Raw genomic sequence first — 23,159 nt, 5'->3', positions numbered from 1 at the left:
AATGTGCAGTCAAATGTTTTCTTGAATACCAACCTCGATTTCCTAATTTGGGGGGGGCATGTCAGTACATTTCTTTAATGCAAAGAGAGTGTGTGGGTGTGCAGAAGGCTCTTCAGCAGTCCTCTTAAATGTAACGCTATACAGATGTGCTTACACGTATGCCAAATCTGGGTCCAGCTTCCACAGAAGCCCGTGGGACCAGTTGGTTACATCGTTGGTAGTTTAATTCCCTGTGTAAAATGCGCATGGGAGTGCATTCCGGCTTCATGGAGTTCTAGGAGAAATACATTCATGACTCTGATGCTTTGGTGCACACTCTGCGTGCGTAAGTAGGACATGTCAGGCATAAATAGCAAGTGCAAAGGGCAGATGTGAGTTGGGACTCCTTTTTAAATGGGTGGTATTTGTGGGACAGAGAGGAAGAGTATGACCAGTAACTTTCTAATGGAAATCTTTCACAGCAGAGCATTAACCCACATCAGATCATGCACTACTATATTTTCAGGAGCTTCAGATCAGTTTCCACAATTTGGTCCATTAAAATGAGCTATGGCCTTTGCCAGCACTCCAAGAGGCTTTTTGCATTTCCTTCCATGTGAGCGCTTCAAGATAGCTTATTAAATGTAAGAATAGCAGAGATACATAAAGCAGGTTCAGTCTGAGGGGAAAACTAAATAGCTAAGCTAGTTCTGTTCAGCAGGGGAAAAAAGAGCATCTCCATCTTCCCCTTTGCTCCTGCCAACTCTGCTTTAACATGACTGATTTTTTTTTTTTTTTCTCAGCAGAGATCTTGAAACAGATGGTTGCAAATAAGCGGTCTTACATATTCAGTGTTCCGTATTACAGCCACTGCTCTTGGTTAGCTGACTTGACTTGTCTATTGGAATTAGAAGTTAAAGCCAGTCTGGTTTACATGAACTGAGAAATGGCCCTTCCTCAGTGCTTGGAAGTTCAAGAGTATGGAGCTGTCATTGCTGGTTTTTTTAGATTGATCCCAGAAAGTGGCCCTAAGCCACAGGGACAAATTCTCTACTGCCTCTTCGAACCCTTTTGTTCTGGCTAATTGTAGTAGTGAGTAACTGGCTCTCAGTAGAGCTCTCACAAAAGCAAAGTGGAAGAAATCTGGCCACTGAGATTGTCATCAAGATCTTTCTACTTTTTGCCCAAAGCTCGCTTGCTTGTAACGGTCCTTCACTGGGACTTACTAGATTAATATTGTGTTGGCATATCTGTGTAGCTTCCAAACAGTTGAGAACGTGAGGAAAGGACGTGGGATCTATTTGTACATTTCACAGACATGCACTTAATTATTTTGAGCTTTGCTGTGACTTGCAAGACTTCAACCTTCAAGGTCAACGCTCTATATTAGAAGTGGCCGCAGTGAGCTATAGCTTCTGCCCTTTGGCTGTCAGCATGTTGCTGTCTAGCTCGGGTTATTGTCAGGAACACAAACCTGTTTGGGGATGAACAAGGAATTGAGCTGAAACACTGGCCTTGGTTTACAAAACTATATGTATATATTGGGGTATTGTAGAAAAGGCAACTCAATTTACAGGCTTGAGAATAAGCCCCTGATAGAGAATGTCATCTGTTGGCATTACTAGAGGAGCTCATAGATATATATATATTTCTTGGTTCTGTGATCTTCAGAATGAGCATGGGAGGGTTTGAGAGATGCATAGGAACTTGGGGTGTTTTGGAGGCTGAGATGAGTGTTAGGGTCAGTAAGTTTTGTTCTTCCAAAAACCAGTGTTGTCTGTTTGTTCTTGTGTTAGGCAGGTATGCTGCAAATTTGTGATATTAAAGCTCTCATGATGGGTCATGTGCTGAAATCCCATTTCCTTTGCAGGTGTGTTAGCAGCTAAAGCTGTCCTGTAGTTAGTTGTTATCTCACCGCATGCTAAAATGATCTCTTTTCTTAGCACATCAGTAGGCTTTTTTTTTCCTGTGCAAATTTCACACAACAGTCTTGTAGTAGCTTTTTCAATGTCATGATGATACTACTTGTGCAAATAGCGCTGTGTCTCAGGGCATGGATACCGAACTGTCTTTGCACCCTTCAGGTAGTTTTGGGGTGAGCAGAGCAGTCTGGGGGAGCTTGCAATGCCGCAGCAAGACTTGCAGCTAATCCGCGTAATTGTTTTCTGGTTTCTAAACCAACATGCTCATGACTGCAACTGCTTTTATCAAAAAGAACAAAAGAGATGACTCCACTGTTTCTTCCTCTTTGTTCTCTAACAGCCCAAATGCTGCCAGCAGCCGGGATGGCCTGGACAATGAAACAGGAACAGAGTCAATTATTAGCCACCGGCGAGACAGACATCGACGGAGAAATAGAGAAGGGCATGAGGATGGTGAGTCCTATTTCATTTTTTCCCCTTTTGCATTTAGAAAGAGCATTTTTTCTGATAGTCTTTCAGAGCAACATCTACTTTTGCATGAATACTGCAGAAGAGAAGGGTGTCTGCATTCCTACATGCTTTCAGGGACTGTTATTATTTTAATGGAATAATTTGATGATTGCTTTGAAACTCTTTGAAGCTCAGCATTTTCTAAGAGGTCTGGACAACCTACAGTAAAGTGGCAGAGAGATTATTTTTGATGATATACACAACTTTCTGTAGTATTAGAAGATGACTAGTTTGGAGAGGAATAATGACACCCAATGCTGAGCGCCATACTGTCATGGCTAGGCTGCCTCCATTATTCAAGTTTACTCATTTGGAGGTAGAACACATTATCTGTATGATGTGTTGGGAGTTTGCAGTGTAGACAGTTTGAGAGTCTTAGTATTTTAACATTGTTGCAAGATCTGAGCCAAAATCCCCTGCAAGAATTTCTGTTGATTTCTCTAGGCTTGGATCACCGGTAGTGTTTTATGCTGGTATAATTCAGCTCATTGGCTCTGAAGATCTTTGTTTTTTATACATAAGTACACCCAAAGTAGACATATAAACTACAGAACTTCATCTCTTGCCACTAGTCTGTACATCAAAGTAAGCTTGTTTTTTCATTTGTTGCCAGACAAGAATTTCCAGGCTTAATTAAGAATTAATAGGTGCCACCCATTGAGTTTAAAATGGTCCAGAATATGGAATACTTGGGCCCGAGAGATGCCATCACAGGCTTTATTCACAGCTCCACCCACTAAAGTATTTGCCTCCAGTTAGAAAACCTGAAGTCATATATATACTCTGGGTTAGAAGCAGGTGTCTTTCTGTTCATTTAACCCTTCCAACTCGTAACTGACTCAAAGTGAATGAAAATTACTCAGTGGGTGGAGTAGAGAGCTGTCTTTGCATGATCCTGATTGCAGGTTCCTTTGGGAAATCACAGAAAGAGGCAAAATCTTCTAATAGCGTTGTGTTAAAAACATGTTACAGGAAGAATGTTAAAAGGTGATTTGTTTTTAACATTAGTTTAAATTAATGCAAATGCATGTTTTGCCATGGACATTCATGGCAAAAGAGCTGGTTGTTGAATGGCTGGTCTAGGACCATAGTCTAGATGGCTCATATGGTATCGTTCGATCACAGGAGTTTCTGCCCTAGTGATGTGAAACTAGTTCATACTTTTCCCTTTAGATAGAAATGGGATAAAATTTCCTCCTTCTCCTGTCAGTCTAAGCTGTGCTCGGGCAAGAACATGTCACTCAGTAATGCAAACATTACCTGTTCTCAAAATAATTTAGGCCTCCTACCTGAAGCAGGCTATACGTGTGAGTAAGAGGTGAGTTTTGCTAACGTGCATAAAGCAAGGACAATTGCTGTATCATTTTGGTCTCATCAAATATGTTATTTAATGTCCGTAGTGTTTCTGGGGTCCTAATAATATTTTATTTAATAAACCAAAACCACCAGTGTGTTATTTTCAGTTGAAAGCATGTCTCCAAAGTGCACAGTTCAGCACTATATCCTGAACTGCCACTTAAAAAGATTAAAAGACGTGAAATACCCTTATCCTGGCAAAGGGTTTTAAGGCCTCTTCATAACAATGGTCATACATTAGCAGAGTTGTTCTTGTCTTGAGTCTTCATGTCTTCTTTGTCTGGAGCACGGTTGGATTTAAAGTGGGGGAACAGACACAGGAGAAGGGGGACAAGGGTGGAGGAAGGGCAGCAAGGTTGTGACACCTGGTTCACAGCTGTTTCAAGGGCAGAAGCTATGTGCTCACTTGTCATTATGAAATAGTGGTAAATCCTCCTTTCCCTGCAGAAAGAAGGAAATGCAGTTAGAGTGTTTGATCTTGTCCTGTAGAGACTTGTTTAAATAATACCAAAATTACAGCTCTAGTAGTTCACAGAGAGGCGGGATGAGGGATCTTCATTGGAGCACTGCATTACTCATAGGTTTGTTCCACGGGTAGTATTATGCAGAATAGCCAAGACATACGTACAGTACTGCCAGCTCACCAAGCTCTGCAACAACATGTACCACGTAGTGTTTCTAACTGTTTGAGCTCATTATTGGTATAAAGTGAATGACAAATAACTACCCACCCTGACAATGAGGATATCCCTGGATACTCTACAAAGGAAAAGTAGTACTCATTCCACAAGAAAAAACGAACAGTGTATTCTAGCCTTCATTTCAAACAAGGTGAAGTAAGAAAAGGTGCTAATGAGCCATTTGGGAACTGCATAGATTGTAGGCATGTTGAGCTAAAACTTGTCCAGGTCAAGCACGCTTACTCCACTGATCCCCGATCACTGTGGAATTGGGAGGTTCAACAGAATGACATTCTCATTCTGAGTTGGGAAAACCCCGGGGCAGGGAAGAGAAGGGACGCAAACCAAGGATCTGTTGGGAATGTAGGTAAAATGAAAATATCCCAAAGTAAATGTAAGTAGGAGAGCAGAATTCTAACTGTGATTCTGTGCAGAAAAATCTCTCTCCTGTCAGCCTGGCGTTTAGGGACTACTGCTGTTTTCAGAGCATACCAGAAGCTTCCTTTTAAGTTAGCCACTAGTTTTCACTTAAATGCCCTCCAGCCCCCCACTGCACAGCTCCATCATGAGTAGATGAGAATTTCATCTTAATCTCCCAAATGGATTTAAGTTTTGTCTTTTAGAAAGATTAATACCCAGTAATGGGCTATGTAGGTACCATTAGTTGTAGGCTGCCTTTTATTCCTTCTCGTTAAGGGTTAGACCCATGAATCTATCTTTGCTACCCAGTCATTCTACATGGCAGTGGAGTCCTTAAAACATAATCTTCCCTGTCTTTCATAAGTCACAGATTTTAATTCATGAAAAGACCAGTTTAATGCTCAAAAAAAAAAAAAAAAAAAGGTCTTGCACAGATGAATTACTGGGAGTAAGTGTGAGAAGGGGTAGGAATGAGTTGGCAGGAAGCTGAAGAGTTAAGCATTTTTGTGTGTCTGTGCATGAGGACAGTGTATTAATTAAAAAAATGTTTATTGCCAACTTGTTTCCTCTTTGTTTTGCAGTGACAGCTATTCTTAGCCAAAACGCTCGCAGGGCAAAGTATTATATGGAGAGCTCAGAATAGACAGATGCTTTGCCCTGAAAAGCTAATAGTGGAAATATCTGAGACAAAAGCTGGCAGGGGAAACAGGCATGGGGAAAAGGGAGTTTTTCTCTCTAGCTACTGTGATATTAGGGAAAAAAAAAAGAACTCCTCAAAGAGTTAAAACACTTTGTTATTTCTGTCCTACTCTCCATTTTAATTTGCACAAATTGTTTCCTAATTATACAAGTGAAATTTTAGAAACAGAAATTTTACAATAGATTTTCAGAGTTGGAAATTATAATTTATGATCATACAGTTGACAAAACAGATGGGAAAACTTCGTCTGATAGTTCAGCCTGACAGCCTGTGCTTGAACTGCAAGAGGTTTCTTACAGAGGAATTCAGTTTTGATTTGAAGAGTCTAGGTGATGGTAAACTAACCAGATTCTCTGATGGCTGATAATTAGAAGTGTGGTATCATGGGCAGATTGTTCACAAATGCCAGCCTGTATGCTTTACTTCATTGTTGCAGGATTGCTTATCATAGAAAAACTGTTTCTGCTGAATTGCCAGTGGGCAATTACAGACATACATACAGAGGCCATTATAAATACTGATGGCATACTGCAGCTGGAAGATGTGGGACACACCTGGTAATCTGACAAAGTTTTCACACCTCTTTCCATTGAAAATGCAAAAGGATGTTGCAGCAGAGAGGCTGTGATTTACTAGACCAGGGATTCACTCTGATAACAACACAGGCTAAGGCATTTGCAAGCTCTTCCACCCATTTCCCTTAGATTATGCTTCTATTTTAAGTGCAGAAGCAATGAATAGCCATGGATGCTCCTGTGCTTGTGTCTTCTCTGATTTCAAAACTGTACCCACAAAGAGAATGTGATGGGCTGAGGAACATAACGGAACTCCTGCGTTCATCAATGTACATTTGAAGGTGTGTGACATTTCAGATACAAGCGCTAAGAAAATGATACGGGAGACTGATCTGGAAAACTTAAAGTGCATTTATAATTTTCTTGGTGAAATGTCTGCCAGAGATAGGGAGAAAAATGAGAAGGGACGTAGTTTCAAAAGAATTATCACCCTGGATCTTACTATACTTAACAGAGAGGAAGACCTTTGTTACTGGTTTCAGTCTGTCCTGTGCCAATCTCTAGAAGCCTTTCTCTGGTAGCACTGTACAGGTGATGGCATCAGGGAACCGAAGTGACTCAGCTGGGCAAATCCTGCCTGGCATGAGCTTCCCTTTTAAATGGAGAATGGGAGGAAGGCTAGCCAGAGGGGCAGTTACCAAGGCACCTGTAATTTCCTTCCTTGCCTACTGCAGATGTCCAAACACACAACATCAGCAGAGCCTGCTCCCAGCCTCCTCAGCCATGGAATGCTCTTAATTCTCTTATTGGCCCTTTCATCACTTAAGCACCTGCTTAACTTCAAGGAAGTATGCTTAAATCCAAGTGATTTTGGTCAACCTCAATTATGTAGTTAAATACGTGCTCAAATTCTGTGTTGAAGTGAATGCCTAGTAGGTGCTAGGGGAAACTGCTTTCTGGATTTGCTCCTGGACCTGATTTACAGCTGTGTGAGGTCTAGGGAAAGCTTTACACTTAGGTCATTCCTCTGCTGGAGCTTTGGGGTTTTGTGCACCAACCTGTTACCTGTAGCAAGAACGCGTGTTTATAGGGTCTCCAAATTGTCGTTTTGCTGTGTTCCTTTTCATTAATTTTTCGTAGACCATTCTCTACTAATGGGAACCAGAATGGTGTATGATGTCGTTTATGCAGAGCACACACTAATTCTCATCCACAGACGCTCAGTAAAGCTGGGGAAACAATGAAGGATCAACAAGCAGAGATGTAATTTTTCTCTAGGGAATTGCCTAAGTTTAAATTTCCTGTATTATTCTCATGCTTCAAGCATGAGGCTTCACACCAAGCATGCACGTGGAAAGAGGTTTTGCTCTGATAGTGCTGCTGTATTCTTAGTGAGGTTAATAAAGTGAACTAACTGAGAAAGATGAGCCCTGACAGCTAAGTGTGGATAAAGTTACCTTCTCTGTGTGTGTGTGTATTTTAAGGTATAATGATGATTATGTTGTGGAAGCTACATATGCATTGGGTGTTTTTGGAGAGGCTTTGTATCCAAAGAGGCTTTTGTATGAATTGGGAAATACATCTTTTCCTGATCACCTTTCACACTAATTAGTAGCAAATCTATCCCTGGTGTTAGCTGCGTATAAAATCAGCCTGAAAGAGCTGAGCTGTCAGTATGTCAGAGCTCCGCTTTCTCTCTTAAAGCAACAAAAGCCCTTGTTGCTTTGGAAAGTTGACAAAGTCCTATTAAGTGACAGTGGAGTGAGGATCTTAATTAGAAACGTGGGAGGTCTGCCTGGCACATGTTCTTGGGACCCCTTGCTGTCTAGAACAAAGCTCCCGTGTCGCTTTGCTGAGGAGGAGTGGGAAAGGGGGCTGTGGAAGCTCTAATTAGGGAGGTAATTAAGGGACACGTTTTCTTTGGCATTGGAGAATGTTTTATAGCTACTGCTCGGTTTCTGACAAGTCTGCAGATGTCAAGTGTCGACACTAGTGTTTCAACACTGAGTTTGCTGTGGGGTGAACTTAACTATTGTGCAGCCAGCTGAAAAATGCCAGATAATGACCTGGGCTTTCAGCAGCTCTTAATGCAGACACGCTTGTAGATCCCAAAATGTTTGGGAAAAAGAGCTGTTGCAGATTTCCAGTCATTGCTGCAGTATATTCCTTACCATAGTGTGTGCCAAGGAATTGGAACAAAAAGGGCTGGCTGGGGCTACGAAACGATTGCGAACAATTGCAATGGGAACTTTAACAGTGATAACTGAAAATACAGTTCTCAGCAGTTGTTGCTCTTTGAAGACTCTGTCATGTGTAAACAACTATGAGGTGGTTGGTGAGCCCCGGAAGGTTTGAAGTGACCAGGTGGCCGTGCACGGGTTACTGGCAGCGCAGGACCGTGTGCCTGCGAGAGCGGGAACTTTGTTACCGGTTGTAATCTGTCCTGTGAAAATGTCTAGAAGTCTTTCTCTGGTAGCACCGTAGAGCCATGAGAGAGGCTGTTTAAGGGTTCCAAAGAACTTCAAACACAAGACAAGCCAGGGTGTAGGGATATAGCACGCAAATGGGTACAAGCGTAAGGCAGGAGTGGACAACGTAATAGTCATCGTTCTTCCCTACTCATGGAGCAGAGACTCTGACCCCTGCACGCAGGAGTGAGCTGCACAGATGGGGTTGCAAGTCTTCGTTGAAAAAGTGGTAACGTATTTCCTGTTAATAATTGGTAAAGACTTTCTGCATTGGTGGGGATTGGAAGCTCTGTTGTTTTTTCCTCTTAACTGGGAGCTTGGCTATGACTCCTTCCTGAGACACTCTCACCTTTATTCTCTGCAGTGTCACGGAACCCTCTTTGCAGCTTCCTTGAGCAGATGCTGCTATGCTCTTTTCTGCTCTCAAGGCTTATTTGATTTAGTACTTTGATGTGCTTTTGTCCCTCAGGCAGGGCCCACTCTGCTGTCGATAAAAGTCAAGGAGGACATATTTTAACCTCCTGGGCTATGCTTTATTCTAATCTCTGTGACGTATTGAAAGGCTTTTGTCAGACAGTCTCAGTGAACTCTGTCATCCTCTTGTGAAGAAGCAGGACAGGGGGTCAGCAGGGCAGAAGTCCCTGGTTATTAGTGGGAGAGGCACTGAACCAGAGCAGAGAATGTTTCCTGTTTAGACTAAGGACTTGGATACCTGGGAGTATTTTATGAATAAAACTCTTATAATCATGGTTTGTGAAAGTACTCAGTCAATTATAATAATGGTTCCCGACCTCCACCCCCCAAACAAGGTTGGCTTAATTAGAAAAACTTAGAAAAGGGAATTTTAATTGGCTGGGGAGATGACAAAAACTTTATGGATTTAAATGCACACGTTAATAACACAGGAAACCTTTCCTGTGAATGCAAGGCTACCTGATGCTGTTTGGGAGATATAAAACATTGTTAAAACTGAAGTGTGCTTTCATACTGGTTATTGGAGCAGTGTATAGGAGCTTTTCTATAAAAGAAGATCTAGTTCAAACAGGAAGCATGTGAAGTTGAACCCATTTTTTCTGTTCAAAATTTAACAGAGAAGATAAAGCTGGAAAAAGGAAAGGGGAAAAAAATGTAAACAGGAGGCATTATTAGTATAGTGAGCTCTTTTGATCTCCTGTATAAACCAGGGGTATTTTAGTTGGAATATCTAGAAATATGGATGTTGATCTCAACTATCAGTGCCTCTTCAGATCTGCAAAATGAGACTAAAAGCCCTTCTCGTTACCTCACAGCTGTTCACCCATTCCAGTTCCAGCTGAATCCAGCTGTGCACTGGCTTTCAGGGAAACAACGAAGTGAACCTTTTACAGTGCTCAAAGAACAATTCACTTCCATTTTTGGTTTATATTGAATGATATGAGAAAAACCATAAATTGAAGTTTTAATTTACGCAGGTAGGCCAACACATTGCTAGTCTGAAGCCTTTAAAAGTACATCTTCGTATAATATATATTTAATTACTGTAATAACAGAATAATAGCATGTATATATTTGATATAAATAGGTCACTACAGAAAAGAGTTAAAGAGGAAAAGGGAGGGAAACTGCATTTAGATATGGGTTTTTCCTTTGTTGGGGTCTTTCCTTGCATCTCTATAGTGGGACTGAGTTTCGTTGCTGGATGTGACGTGCAGAAAAGAACTTAGAAGCTGGCACCATGTTTCAAAAGACACAGATTTAAGGTCCTTTTCCATTTCCTTCTGTAACTCTGCGTTAGCAGTGTTTTGGCTGTTGCTTTGGCTGTTTGGAGTGGGCTTAAAGGTGCCAACGAATTTCTGCTGACGCGGTATTTGCATCTGACGGCAGTGTTCCAGGTGCAGTCCTGCTGCAGGCAGCAAAATCGCATGTCAGATAGAGTCATGGCAGACAGACAAAATATATGCATTACTGCCATCATTCATCCATCTCAACTTGTCCGTGCCGTTCACTTTCTTTGTGCGTAATGCTTGTGAAGAATCCAAGGACCATGTAAATACCGTATAAACCTGTGACTTGTCTTCTAAGCGGTGTGTGATGCCTGCTGCTGTGATCTGATTTCCCGGGCAGTGCTTTGCACGTCAGAAATTTGCTTTCCTTCCCCATTCGAAGGTGGGGACGGGACAGGGCGAAGTTTTTGTTTGCTTATTCTTTCTGGTGGGTCTCCTGAACCTACAAGACAACCCCAAAACACGTGTTTTCTGTGTGTACTGGAAACATGATACTCTGCAGCTCCGGATCCCGTGTCAGTAGGACTGTCCGGTTTATTTTGTTTATTCTGAAGGACAGCCTTGCTTCCAGCAGAACGATTCCTCCCAAGTCATTCAAGGAGTAGACGGGGCTTGCCCACCCCCCGACGGCTCCCTTGGCGGGGGAGGGTGTCGCTTCTGGCAGCGGTTTCCAGTCTCGGTGGAGGAGCTCTGAGGTGGGTGCCCGCACGCAGCCGAGGTAACGCAGACGCGACCCGCAGACGCGACCCGCGCCGCCGTCTCCGGCCGCGGCGGCCTCCGGTCGTGCGGGCTGGCGGAGCCTGAGGCCGCGGGCAGGAGCCGCCTTCCGCGCCCGGCCTGGCGCTCTGGGGAGCGGCCCGGCCCGGCCCCGGGCGGGGGGAGCAAGGGGGTCCCGGAGCCGCCGCGGGGTCCCGGCGGGGGGGGCTCGGCGGCGGAGCGAGCCGGGAGTACCGGCCGCGGCTCCCTGCGCTGCGCGGGGGGCGCTGGAGAGGGACCGCGCCGGCGGCTGCGCTGCGGGGCGGCCCGAGGCGGGGCTGCCGCTGGCCGGCGGCGGGAGGAGGCGTGTGATGGGGGTTCGAAGGGTTTTCTGTAGGGCTGCAGACCAGCGTAGTCTGGGGGAGGGACGGGGGGAAAGAAGAGCACTTCCACGTTAGAGACGGTGAACTTTCCCAGGAGCAAAGGTACGCTTTCAGAACGCTATTCCCCACGAAGCACGAAAACTTCACAGAGACTTGTTAAAAAACACCGCTTCGTTCATACCCGTGTGATCCTTAATACTGGGACCGTCTCCGAGTTGGATGATGAAACCGATCTGGATGATGTTAGAGAGCACTTACTTTTTGAAGAGCTCAGGTCCAAACATTGAACAAATCTGGTAAATCTGTTTTAAATCTAGCATTTGAGGTAGTAATTTAGCGTCTGTGGTAACACTGCAGAAGAATGCTGAGACCATTGTAATATTAAACCTCGCTGCCATTAACGACGATAAAAGCAAACACTAATTTACACAAAGTATCATCATCTTGCATTTGTCCTAATTCCTTACGCTTGTGAGGAACAACTGGCAGGAAAGGCTAACGAAGAACTCACGGGGAAATGGGGAGTTGAAAAAGGTTTATGACATGATTGTAATATCGCTTGGAAGGATCATCTTTTTCGATGTCCTAGCTTAACAAATTAATGCCACATTATATTTGTTTTGTGTTTGTCCTGACGACCCAGTCAAAGAACGCAAAACTGTTTCTGAAATGTTTGAATGGCTGAACCTTGAAAGCCCCTGAGCTGTTGCAATCCTTATTAAATTGCACAGAAGCTGCAAATCTTCACAGTTTTGGACGTTTTTGTCCTTCTGTAAGAAGTTACTCATTCAACAAACACTGCTTCTGTGCTGTGGTATTGAAGTACACACTGGGAATGCCAGGGCACGTGGTTTGAGAGAGTATTTGAGGTACGTGAAACAAAGTTCTATCAGTTGTAAGTCAAGCGTAGATTTTACCAGAATGAACAGAAACCTCTGCTTGATACCAAGGCATGCTCCATCCCTGGTTCGAAGTGAAGACCTTAAAATGCAAGTCTCGGTGAACCTCAGCTAGACAAGAGCACTTACGCATATGAGATCCAGCGTTTGTTTCTGTAGTGTGGCTGTGGTTTGCCATGTGCCGAATTTTGACTGATTTTGTGAATCTTGTCTGCGTTACCATTTTTAATGATGGTGCCCATATTTAGGCCTTGTGAACTTTTACAATGTTGCTGCTTTAAGTGGTTTGTGTCCTGAGAGAACAATCCGTCTGCCTTAGACTTTCTCTAGAACAAGTGGAGCTGCTCATTCATTGGCATTTACGTCAGGTTAAAGCTGAGAAACATTTTACTCTTGGTAAAGACGCTAGCAGAAGTATATGGAAGTTAATGATGAGAAACACACATATATGTTTGGGGTTTTTTTTAATTCTTGGGTGAAAAATTCCTTCACCTCTATCTCCAAAAAAGAGAAATTTTATGAGGGACTGGAAAACCGTGTAATTAGATCCCAGATACATTTCTGTAATACATTAAAATAAGAGATAATTTAAAAGAAGCCCCAAATCAGTATAATCTCTAGTAGTCGTACTATATTCTAACAAGTAATTATGCAAATTCCAAAGGTCTATTTACGTGTGGTTTAATGGGATAGAGAGAGCTGTGTTGTATTACAGGATCCCATGAAAAATGTGGCTGTAAAGGATTTGGATTTTCAGATCTGATCCATGTAAAAGAGTGACTTGTATCCTGCATCTGTGATTACAAAGTGTGTTGTGGACATGGCAGAGTGGCAAATGGCAAAGTCAATGCAAATGATTTTTGTTCTATTTCCCCAGTCCTTCAAGATACACTGCTTACCAGATGCGCTACCTCTTGGGCACAGGCTTCCTTGGGATTATGTCATGGAGGAAGAGCATGCAAAAATATATATATTTTTCATAATCTTTGCGTCGTCAGGAATGGAATTTTCCGGTGTCCCAGCAGGAGCCCTGAACTGGCTCTTTTCTTCTCTCACACTGTGCGTGAAAAATAACTACTTGTGGGAAGCTCCGTGTACATCTGGATATGTTTGTTGGACTTGGACAGAGTGATAGTCACAGTGCACGCTGGACATTTCCTTAAGTGGGCACAGCGTGGGCAGGGAAATGGTCACTCCCATGTTTTTGAAGTGTTTTGGTAGGAGCCAGCCACAGCAGGAGAGGCAACAGGAGCTCCACTCACAGCAGCGTTCCCCTCTGAGACCCACTCCCAGTAGGAGATATTGTCACAAGTGGTGTCACCACCTGATGAGGCCATTGGAACCAGTCAGATGCTATCCAGAAGCACAGCCCCGCATATATCGCTGTAGGTATTAACATTCATTTCAACTGAAGTTTCTAAGCAGTCAGTGCCCTTATTTTGCGCAGGGAGACTGAGGTACTCATAAAAGTGAGATAATGCACACTGGAGGTGAAGGGTATGTGAAAGCTTGGGTGGTTATTATTAGGTTTGGGGAGTTTATGTCCATACTAACGTATTGCAGCATTGATAAAATCCTCAGCTGGATGCTCCCCAGGCTCTTGAATATGGATCCTGCCATGTTGGACCCATTGCTCTTGAGTGTTCCTTGGGATTTATAGGCTGCAGCACTGACTCTGTCCTTGATTTCTTGGGCACAAGGTCTGTTACCTTTGCACAGAAGTGGGACTTTGCATCTCCCTTGCCTGAGGCCCTCAGGACTGTTGTTGGTACTGTAGACTCTCAAGCGAATTTTACAGCACAGTTTGCAGCGTTCCAGCCACGTGAGTCCTCAGAGTTAATAGTGTCATCCCTTCGGGGACAGCCAGTCATTCAGACATACCTCACGTACAGGCCATGGCATTGTGTCGAACTGCAATTTCTTTATTCTTTACTTAACACAGAAAATGTGCAGGCTGAGGGGAGAATACCTATGGATGCCATTTCCACGTCTTGCCTTCCTCTGTATTCCTGATCGTTCTCCTGATGCTGGAAAATCCTTAGTAAGCACTAAGCATCACTTGTCTTAAACTTTCTCTGTTATTTTAGTTGAAAAGCAGACAGTGAAAGTTCAGGGTTTTGATTGCCAAATGCAGCTGATGTAGCAGCGTGACAGAGGTACTGCAGAGGTGCTGCTATTTCACTGAAAGGTGCAGTGCTAAAGAAAACACTCCGATGGCGTGTTTTTGCACAGCGTGTTTGAGGCAGCCTTCAGCTGGTTAGAAATTCTGTCTGGTCTTAAAATTGTCCTCACTGTGAAAAATTTCCCTTTGAGAACTAACAAGCATAAAGCACTGATGTGGGCCATTAATTCTTCATAATGGTTGTGAACTGATCAAGTTTATACATGGGATAAATTATTCATCTGATAATGAATGAGGAAACTGTTTGAGACTCTGTATTAGGCATGGGATTAGCAGTCCCATTCCATCTGATAGGAACACACGTCCTAGCTTCAAGTTTGTAGTCTCAGAAACAACAGCCAGCATGTACTTTGGGGAAATTTAAACTGTAGGATGTTCTGGGAAGCCAAGTGGTTTCAGGTCCTGTCAATAATTACGTAGACTGCAAAATAATCACAGTGCATTTTATGTGCCTGCTGTCCTGTAATCCTTCATATATCTTAGGCCAAGCAGAAGGGGAAGAGCATTTCTTACAAGAAATGCTGATAAGAACAATACAGTAGAGTCAGAAAGCTTGTATTTGAGCCCAATGCTAAGCAGTTAGAGCTGGGTGACAGCTGAATTACTTTATTCTTTAGTGCCATAAGTATAAAGTTAAATTTTGAAGGAAGCTTGCTTAGAGGCAGCATGAGAACGGTCTTTTAGGATGCTAGCAGGAAGCAAATTCAGATTTGGAGTTGGGAAGTTTCTTACTAGTAGTGAAACAACATGCAACTGCTGACCGTGGTGTCCAGTGGTTAGAGACGTGAAAAACAAACCAGCTGAGTTACAGGCAGAGTTTTATCTATTGAAAGTATTAGGCAAATGACTCTGAATTGCAAATTCAATAAAACAGCAATCTGCTTATAGAGTTTTTAAGGACCGAAAATTTCTGAATAAATAACCACAACAGATGAGATGGGACACTTTGAAACATGTCCTGGTTTCATAGCCATCCTCATTGCCAGCTGTGAAAGGTCTGGTTGAAAGCATGGAGATTGCAATCTGTAGATATCTACCTTTAATGCTCTCTAATTGATGGCATCCAGAATTCTCAGCAGAGAAGCGAATGCAGGATGGAATTTTAGAGTAGAAAAGGTCTGCAAGAGTGAAAGCTTTTAGACCACCCACTTGGAATGAAATGAAGCATCTGCACTGTCTAATAATCATGACCTGTGATGGGAGAGACAGGACTGGTGATTTCTAGTGGGCACTTGAGACAACCCACCTATTGATGACCAGAGGCGCCCTCCTTCCCTCCCCAGCTGCATAAACACACTAGTTTTGCAGGGAAAAATTACAAAATCGTGCTAGCAACCTTCTTTCTGGGCTGTATACTTAATAATAATCAAAGCCAAATGTAAATAAAGTCTCTGATGAGAGAAGCATGCTGCCCAGATTTGCTTCCTCTTTATACCAGTTAAATGTGGATAAAATCCAGGTCATTGTTTTCTGTAATCTGCTACCCACCCAGTCAGAGCTGGGAAAGCTTCTTCTGACAGGGGGTTGTTTTTAATATCAGGGCTCTGTTTAATGTCAGCTTCTCCAAATGAAATCAGCATTATCACCCAACATTGATGTCATCACTTTTGTAAGTTGCAAGTGATGAATAGCAGGGGAATGCAGGAAAAACAAGCACAGTAATAAAAAAGTAGAGATTTTTCAAGTGGAGAAATGTAAGTCAGTTTTCTCCATGGCTGATGTTTTGACTTCCATCCATTCTAGCTTATGTACTGCTCCTCTGTGAAAATAGAAATGTAAAACTCAGAAGGGGCAAAGATAATACATGTGTTGTAAATTGTGTGCCAGCTAGTAAATTTCTAAGATTGTTGTCGCTTCACATTGAGGTTGGAAAGGAAACGTCAGTGGAAGCAAGACTGTTGAGTAATCAGCAACCAACTCGAAGTTGCTTGGGACTGTGTTGGATTTGCATTTGGTGAGAGTCTCTGTCCATCATAATTCAGAATCGTGAACGCTTTGCCACAAACCATTGCACGTATGTGAGCACCTTTCCTCAGTCGTCATTCCCTCTTCAGGAAAACTGAGCAGATTTTGTAAGGGTGATAGTGTTGCATGCGTTGTGGTAGTCCAACACACCGATTTGTTGGTGATGATATTCTCACAAGCCAACGTTTGCTCCTGAAGTTAGACTTAAAGGTGAAGTGTGTTTAGAAGGGAGACAAGGGGTTCATGTGATCAGGGTATGGAATGCTTTGGTTCCTTGAAAGTTATCTGGCCGCTAGATAGTAGTGCCGATGTCAATTGTTAGCTGCTTCCAATGAATGCATATTTGGGTTATGCAATTTGTTGAAATACGAGGCTTTAATCCGCTCCACAGTTTGTGATGTTTCACTGTGTAGCAGCAAAGAATAAATGGACAAGGTGGCTGGATTTGATTTTATACTTAAGCTGAGGCTGAAGAGACTGAGTTGAATTTGTCCAATGCGTTGATTAGCATCCAGGTTTCCAGATCCAGTGAAATATTTTGAACTCTAGGCTGCACTTTTTATAAAGACTTAAAAATGAATTTGTAGCACAAGAAAAGGAGGCATTTTAATTGTTCAAGTCTGTGATGTTCTCCTTAGTCTTAAAAGACAGAACTGACTGTCTAAAGCCTATTCATTTGCTGAAAAGTGCTGTTTTCTCAGCTTTAGAATCTGGATGTCTTTTCCCTTCTCCCTTTTTTTCCTGTGTTATGGATGAAAGCAACTTTGAAAGAATTGGGTTTTTTAAAGCCTGGATGAGTAGCCGGGGTTGAATATTCAGGAACTCTGTAGAAGGGATTCCTTAACCTTGACTCTCAATGGTCAAAGCTGCCGCTTCCCGATGAGAAGGAACAATGCAATAGAGTCTTGACCTCCTCAGCAATGATGCCGTAAACAGCTGTCTCAGTTCCTACACTATCTGGATGAGATATTCCCTCTAAGCTGTTAGTGCCAGTTTAGAAGGAGTGAAATTTGGCCAGCCTCTGTGTTTCTTTTTATCTGTATACATCTGGCATATGCAGGCATAATTGGCTGCTCTTTAGATTTTAGTTTAAAGGCAGAGCTAGGAGACTATTCGAGTGTGGATGTGGGATTCCTGAAGGTGCTTTATTTTCAGTAATCACCTGTGGTACCAAAAGCACGTTAATAGTCAATTTCCAGTTTATATTAGACTGTAGAGTTTGAAGAAGCCAATGAACACTCATTTATCCAGACAGAACTGAAACTTCAGGCCTTTAAATGCTTTCTTCCCACTGCGTCTGTGAAGAGTTGTCATTCTGAAGTCTTGAGTTGCTGTTGACATGCTGATTAATTGTTTTTCAGTGGGATCTACTGTTACCACACAATACTGGGAGCACATCGTGCTAGTTGTGATGACCAAATTATGGGAGGAGAAGCTTTCTATACTGTAGAATGTGCAGTCTAAAAAGTTCTGGCTAATGCTGTCGTGTCTCTGTTTTATACACGGGGAAGTGAGAGATGGAAATGCTAGGAGTAAGGAGCTCTGGAGGCAGAGCCTGAAATATAGAAACCTAGTAAGCTTCATTGTTTTTAAAATGCGACAGCCATTGACTTTGAGGCAATTCTAGAAGACATCAGTCAGTCCCTGACTCATTATTACTAGTATGTGCTAGTTTCAGAAGAGGATTGAAGGCTTGAATAAATGGTATCATCTCGACTGCCTTCCAGCATATGGCAGGATGAAAACCACGTATCAGTTCTGAGAAGGGTGGTGCGGGGATGCTACTGTTCAGCTTCTCTTCAAACCAAAGCTCGGTGCTATTGCAGGAGGGAAGGAGCTTTGGTTTTGCTCTGTGACTTGAAAGAAGATTTGGTTTTCTTTCTTTGGGTAGCCAGTTTAAGAGTTTTCACAGTCATTTTGTATGCCTGCAGATGTGCCTAGAAGCTGAGTGATCAAACGGTATATGGAAGTGACATAGCAGGAGAATTTGTTACAGCCTTACGCATCAATTATTTCGCTTTGTAGACATGAATGGTTTAGATACAGGTATAAAAAATTGAGACGAGATCTTATATATGTCTGTTACTTTTTACTGAATCTCTTAAAACCCTTTATGGACATAAATAATTAGGCCCACGTTCCTCTCAGGCAGGAAGAAAAACTCGTAATTTTTTTTTTTATTTCACCGCTGAGCAATTTGAAACGGAGGAGTGAAGGCTCGCCACAGTGGACTTCACGGCCAGGTATTTAGGGTGGCTCTTGGTTTTTCAAACCATGTTACTTTAATAGTTAGCAAGAACTGTCAGTTAACTTTCGATGTGTACAGTTGCACAGCATCAGGTATAATTCCTACTGCAGACATTCCTCCTTTATAAAGGTTTTCCATGCTGTAATTGAAGAGCAGATCCCTTGGACCTGAGAGGGAGTTGTGAGTTTGCAGAGTGTGTTTGAAAATACCAGTCTGTCTTTGAAGTCTGTTATGTTTATTTCTTGACCAGGTGCCTTATCAAGCTGAGCCTTTCTTGTTTCAGGGAGAGGAGCGTTCTTGGCAAAATAGAGCATTTACAGATTATGGGTCTTCTAATGAGAGATCCCTAAAAGGAAGCAGGCAGAGGAGTTTGCTTTGCAGAGGAAAATACATAAAGTATTTCTAGAAAAAGATGAATCACTGCTGCCTTCAAGTAAATGGCATTCTTACCGAGGGGATTATCTACAGGAATGTTTGTGTGTCTGACAACATCCGCACAGCCAGGGATTAGTAAGAAATTGTTCTGAAGCGTCTTGTGCATGTGGAATGGTCAAGTCAATATGACTTTGATATAGCTGTACTGCCCAGAGAAGGTGGTGTAGGTATGGGGACAGCAATGCGTAGCACAGGTCGAGGGAAGGGTGGTTTTATGGGCGAGATATTAATAGAATTCATCAAGGAATGTTGTTTAACGTTTTCTGCACTGCTAGGCCTATCCATACCAAACTGAAATTGTGTTGTCTGCTGCTTTTCCAAGATCATCATATGTACCTTCCTATTGACGTCAACTTCTCATGGCTATTCTAATTGATGAATATACCATTATAGTACTTGTTCATGCCTGCTACTTCTGCCTCGATCCGTTTATGGCTTGCCCATGAACTGAGCCATAGACAAATGAGAAAGTTAGGGAAAAGGTAGGTAGGCAGGCAGGCCAGCCAGGGCAGCAGGCTTTCCAGCTGGTGAATGAAATCAGGTTCTGCAAAGAGCTTGGTTTCGGCATAAGGATCCTCTTGCAGAGTTGTGTGCAGCTGTCAGTGTGAATGGCGTGCTACTCACAGTGCCACCTCTTCCTTGCTTTTCCTCTTTGCCTGGTAATACTCCATTTATTTTGTTTCTACAGTCCCTCGGATCAATGGCCATCCGAAACTGGACAGACACCGTGAGCACCCTCCTGGTTATGACAGCTCTTCTACCATGATGAGTAGTGAGCTGGAATCCAGCAGCTTCATTGACTCTGATGATGATGACAACACAAGCAGGTAGGGCATTGGCATAGTGACTGAGCTGTTAAATACTGTTTGTATCTGTTTCCCAGCCACTTGACTGTATTTCTGGGCTTTCCTGAAACATGCTGACTGGCCAGATGAGAAGGTTTATATCTTCTCTTCCCCCCCCCCCCCCCCCCCTTTAGTTTCTCCTTTTTTTTCCCCCTTTAGTTTCTCCTTTTTTTCCTCCCTTTAGTTTCTCCTTTTTTTCCCCCCTTTCGTTTCTCCTTTTTTTCCCCCCTTTCGTTTCTCCTTTTTTCCCCCCTTTAGTTTCTCCTTTTTTCCCCCCCTTTCATTTCTCCTTTTTTCCCCCCCTTCGTTTCTCCTTTTTTTTCCCCCTTTCGTTTCTCCTTTTTTCCCCCTTTCGTTTCTCCTTTTTTTCCCCCTTTCGTTTCTCCTTTTTTTCCCCCTTTCGTTTCTCCTTTTTTTCCCCTTTTGTTTCTCCTTTTTTCTTTTTTCTTTTTTTCCTTTCCCCTTTTGTCCCTTTTTTCTTAAAATTTCCTTTTTTTCTTTTTTTTCTGCTACATATAATTTGAGCACTGATAATTTGTCAGTAACATCATATTGTATATAATCAGTGCTCTGAGAAACAAGCTAAGTTATTGGGGTCGCTATCCAAGCTGCCTATAGCCACTGTTCCAATTAAGAGAAAAACTCTGTTCCTGTTCTTTCCTTTTAATAGCAAGAATGATCACATTTTAAGATCAAAGCAATGTGCAACTGTCTACGTATTTATAAAGTAATGGTGTGAATATTGTAACAAAATACCTTCAGCATAGATTCCTAATAAGTATGCACTTCACTAAAGCTGAACTGTAAAGGAATTCCTATGTAATTGCATAGTCTGAGACCTTTGAGCAGTACAGGAATTCATCAAAGTTAATGCTGTTGCAAAGGCAGGCTGTGATGCCATATATTTATAGCTTCTTAATTATTTTTTTCTTTTTGTACAGACAGAGAGATTGTGAATTATTCCTTGCTTTTTGCAAAAAAGCTCTCAATTTGAAGACATTCTTGTTAATCTCTAAAGATATTTTTGTTGTTCCATAAAAGGTTTATAAGCCAATACATTTCTCAGATTCAAAATACCTATTTTTAAAGATGTAAAATCCATCAGAACTAATATTCTTCCCTTTCCTGGCTGCAGTGACAGCATTTTCTGAACACTGGCTCTAGAGCTGTTGTTCATCCAAATGAGCTATGAAAACCCATTACAGATTTATATTAATTGTCAGAGACCAAGATTACAGATCTCTGGTGGTTCATAGAAATCTGTAGCTGAAACAAATAAGGTGCAACGTGATATTCTTATATTCTAGGTAGAATGGAAACAGCAAAGAACAACTAGCCCTGGAGATACTTAAACATTTGCTGTGTTTACAAACAGATTAGTAGCTTATTGAACTCAGTGGATCTGTTTGGTCTTGCAGTTAGTCATAGCTTAAAAACCTGTTGAAGAACAGCAGTTTCTTCAAATCCTGTTTAAAGGCTGGGATTTCCAAAGGGTTTAAAGGGTAACTAAATGAACATTTATGATTTGATCCTGAATTACTTTCAAGAACTTATGTTGCAGTTACAGTGAAGTTGTCAGCACCTGAAGATACAGAAAATTAGCCTTCTGGATGCTTTGTACTTCACCTGGATATTCATGTGCATAAAGGGTTGGCAAGATCAGTAGTTAACCTGAATGTACTCTAAGCCTTCCTAAAGCCTTTAGGGCTTCCCTCCCTAAAAAATCAAGCCCACAAAAACAACAACAACCCTGCAGCTGATTTTGTTTCTTGTAAATAAATTAATCATTTCCATGGCAGCAAGATATGCAGTAGGGCAGGATTAGCTCGGTCAGGGTGGCCACTGAAGCACATTATACTAGACCCAGCTAAACCTTTCTATATTAATAAAGTAAAGCTTCCTGCGTCTGACCTGAGAAGAAAGAGACTCTTCGAAGCTGCTGCGCAGGCCTTTTCCTTTCTAGGCTGGGGCAGAAGCTTTTGGCACACAGAATAGCTGCCAGGCCAGCTAGGCAGGAAGAACAACTAAATGGAATGCTCCAAGGTATGCTGTTGTGTTACGGTGATGATGTTCTCAAGCAGATGAGAGATTGTGCTGGCAGGGAGAAGTTTTCTTTAGAGGCAAATAGAAAATCGAGCATGCTCCAGATCTGCTGGAGACAGCGGCCTGGGGAAAAAGAGGCTGAAGGGGGTAAGTTTGTTTAATAACAGCTGATGAACTCTGGTGTCAGAACCTGCGTTGTGAAGGAGATTGTACGTGGAGGAGGTCACTGAGAGAAGAAACCAGATGTAAAGGATGTTACTGTCTTGGAAGTTAAGAGGTTGTAAGGTTGAGGATGCTTTTCTAACAGTATGTGTTTGACATGGGTTTATTTTATTTTTAACTTGCAGCAGTCCCGCAGAGATGGTTAATTTCCAGTCCAAGGAATTGTTGCATTTAGTTAGAGAGAAAGAATAATTTTTTGTTTCAGTGAATTAATTTGTTCACAAATATTACAGGACAGTACAGAACCCTTCAAGTAGTGTGAGTGCAATAACTTATTTCCTTTGTTTTCAAAGTATGATATTATTGAACGTTAGTGTTATTTGTAGGTAGTAGGTGGTATTTTGAGTACGAATTGATGTAGGGAGCTCATGGTAAGCTTTACAGTAAGAGTCTTGTTTCTGTCTTCTGTTGAGCAAATAAAGGTCTAGCAGATACGGCTTCTGTAACTGTGGGATTATTATCAGCAACTTGCAATTAGTATTTCCAGTTTAATGTAACTAAAATAATTCACTGTAAAAAAAAAATTATTACATTTATTTCTTGTTTAAGCAATTAACATTAGTTCTTTTTTAAACTATGTGGATAAGCTTTCTTTAACAAATTGTTACCTTTTTTTCCTTCCTTTGGGGAATGCAGATTGGACAAATTATTACTATTCTTTTTAAAAATATCTTCTGTGGGATTTATTAGCCCTTCTGTTAGAAGTGCAGTCAGGGTTTTGGCCAGTAGCTAGTGCAGGAAATTGGTAGTTACAATTCCAGATTTGTTTTTCATCTTTGCACTTTATTTTTCCCAAAAGCTTAAACATACCATCTTGTTTTGCTCATCAAATTGTAATAATAACTTTTACTCATTCCTGGGAATTCTTCAGAGATCAAAATATTACTCCTCATTAGAATACATTTGAGCTGCTATATAGCATCCAGAT

The 23,159-nt window shown here is 42.0% G+C and overlaps 1 protein-coding gene across 3 annotated transcripts in view; it reads left to right on the top strand.

The window, feature by feature from the left end:
* DVL1 (dishevelled segment polarity protein 1) overlaps nucleotides 1-23,159 on the top strand; it is a 99,748-nt gene that overhangs the window by 55,719 nt on the left and 20,870 nt on the right. For all 3 annotated transcript variants that reach the window (XM_059829922.1, XM_059829921.1, XM_059829924.1), the window contains exons 4-5: nucleotides 2,242-2,354; nucleotides 19,810-19,948. In XM_059829922.1, the coding sequence (XP_059685905.1) occupies nucleotides 2,242-2,354; nucleotides 19,810-19,948 (252 nt within the window). The remainder of the gene's footprint in view (nucleotides 1-2,241; nucleotides 2,355-19,809; nucleotides 19,949-23,159) is intronic.

The sequence above is a fragment of the Gavia stellata genome, chromosome 27 (genome assembly GCF_030936135.1).
Source record: "Gavia stellata isolate bGavSte3 chromosome 27, bGavSte3.hap2, whole genome shotgun sequence".
NCBI lineage: Eukaryota > Metazoa > Chordata > Aves > Gaviiformes > Gaviidae > Gavia > Gavia stellata.
Note: the sequence above shows the minus strand (reverse complement) of the source record. Positions and strands in the feature narration are given on the sequence as shown.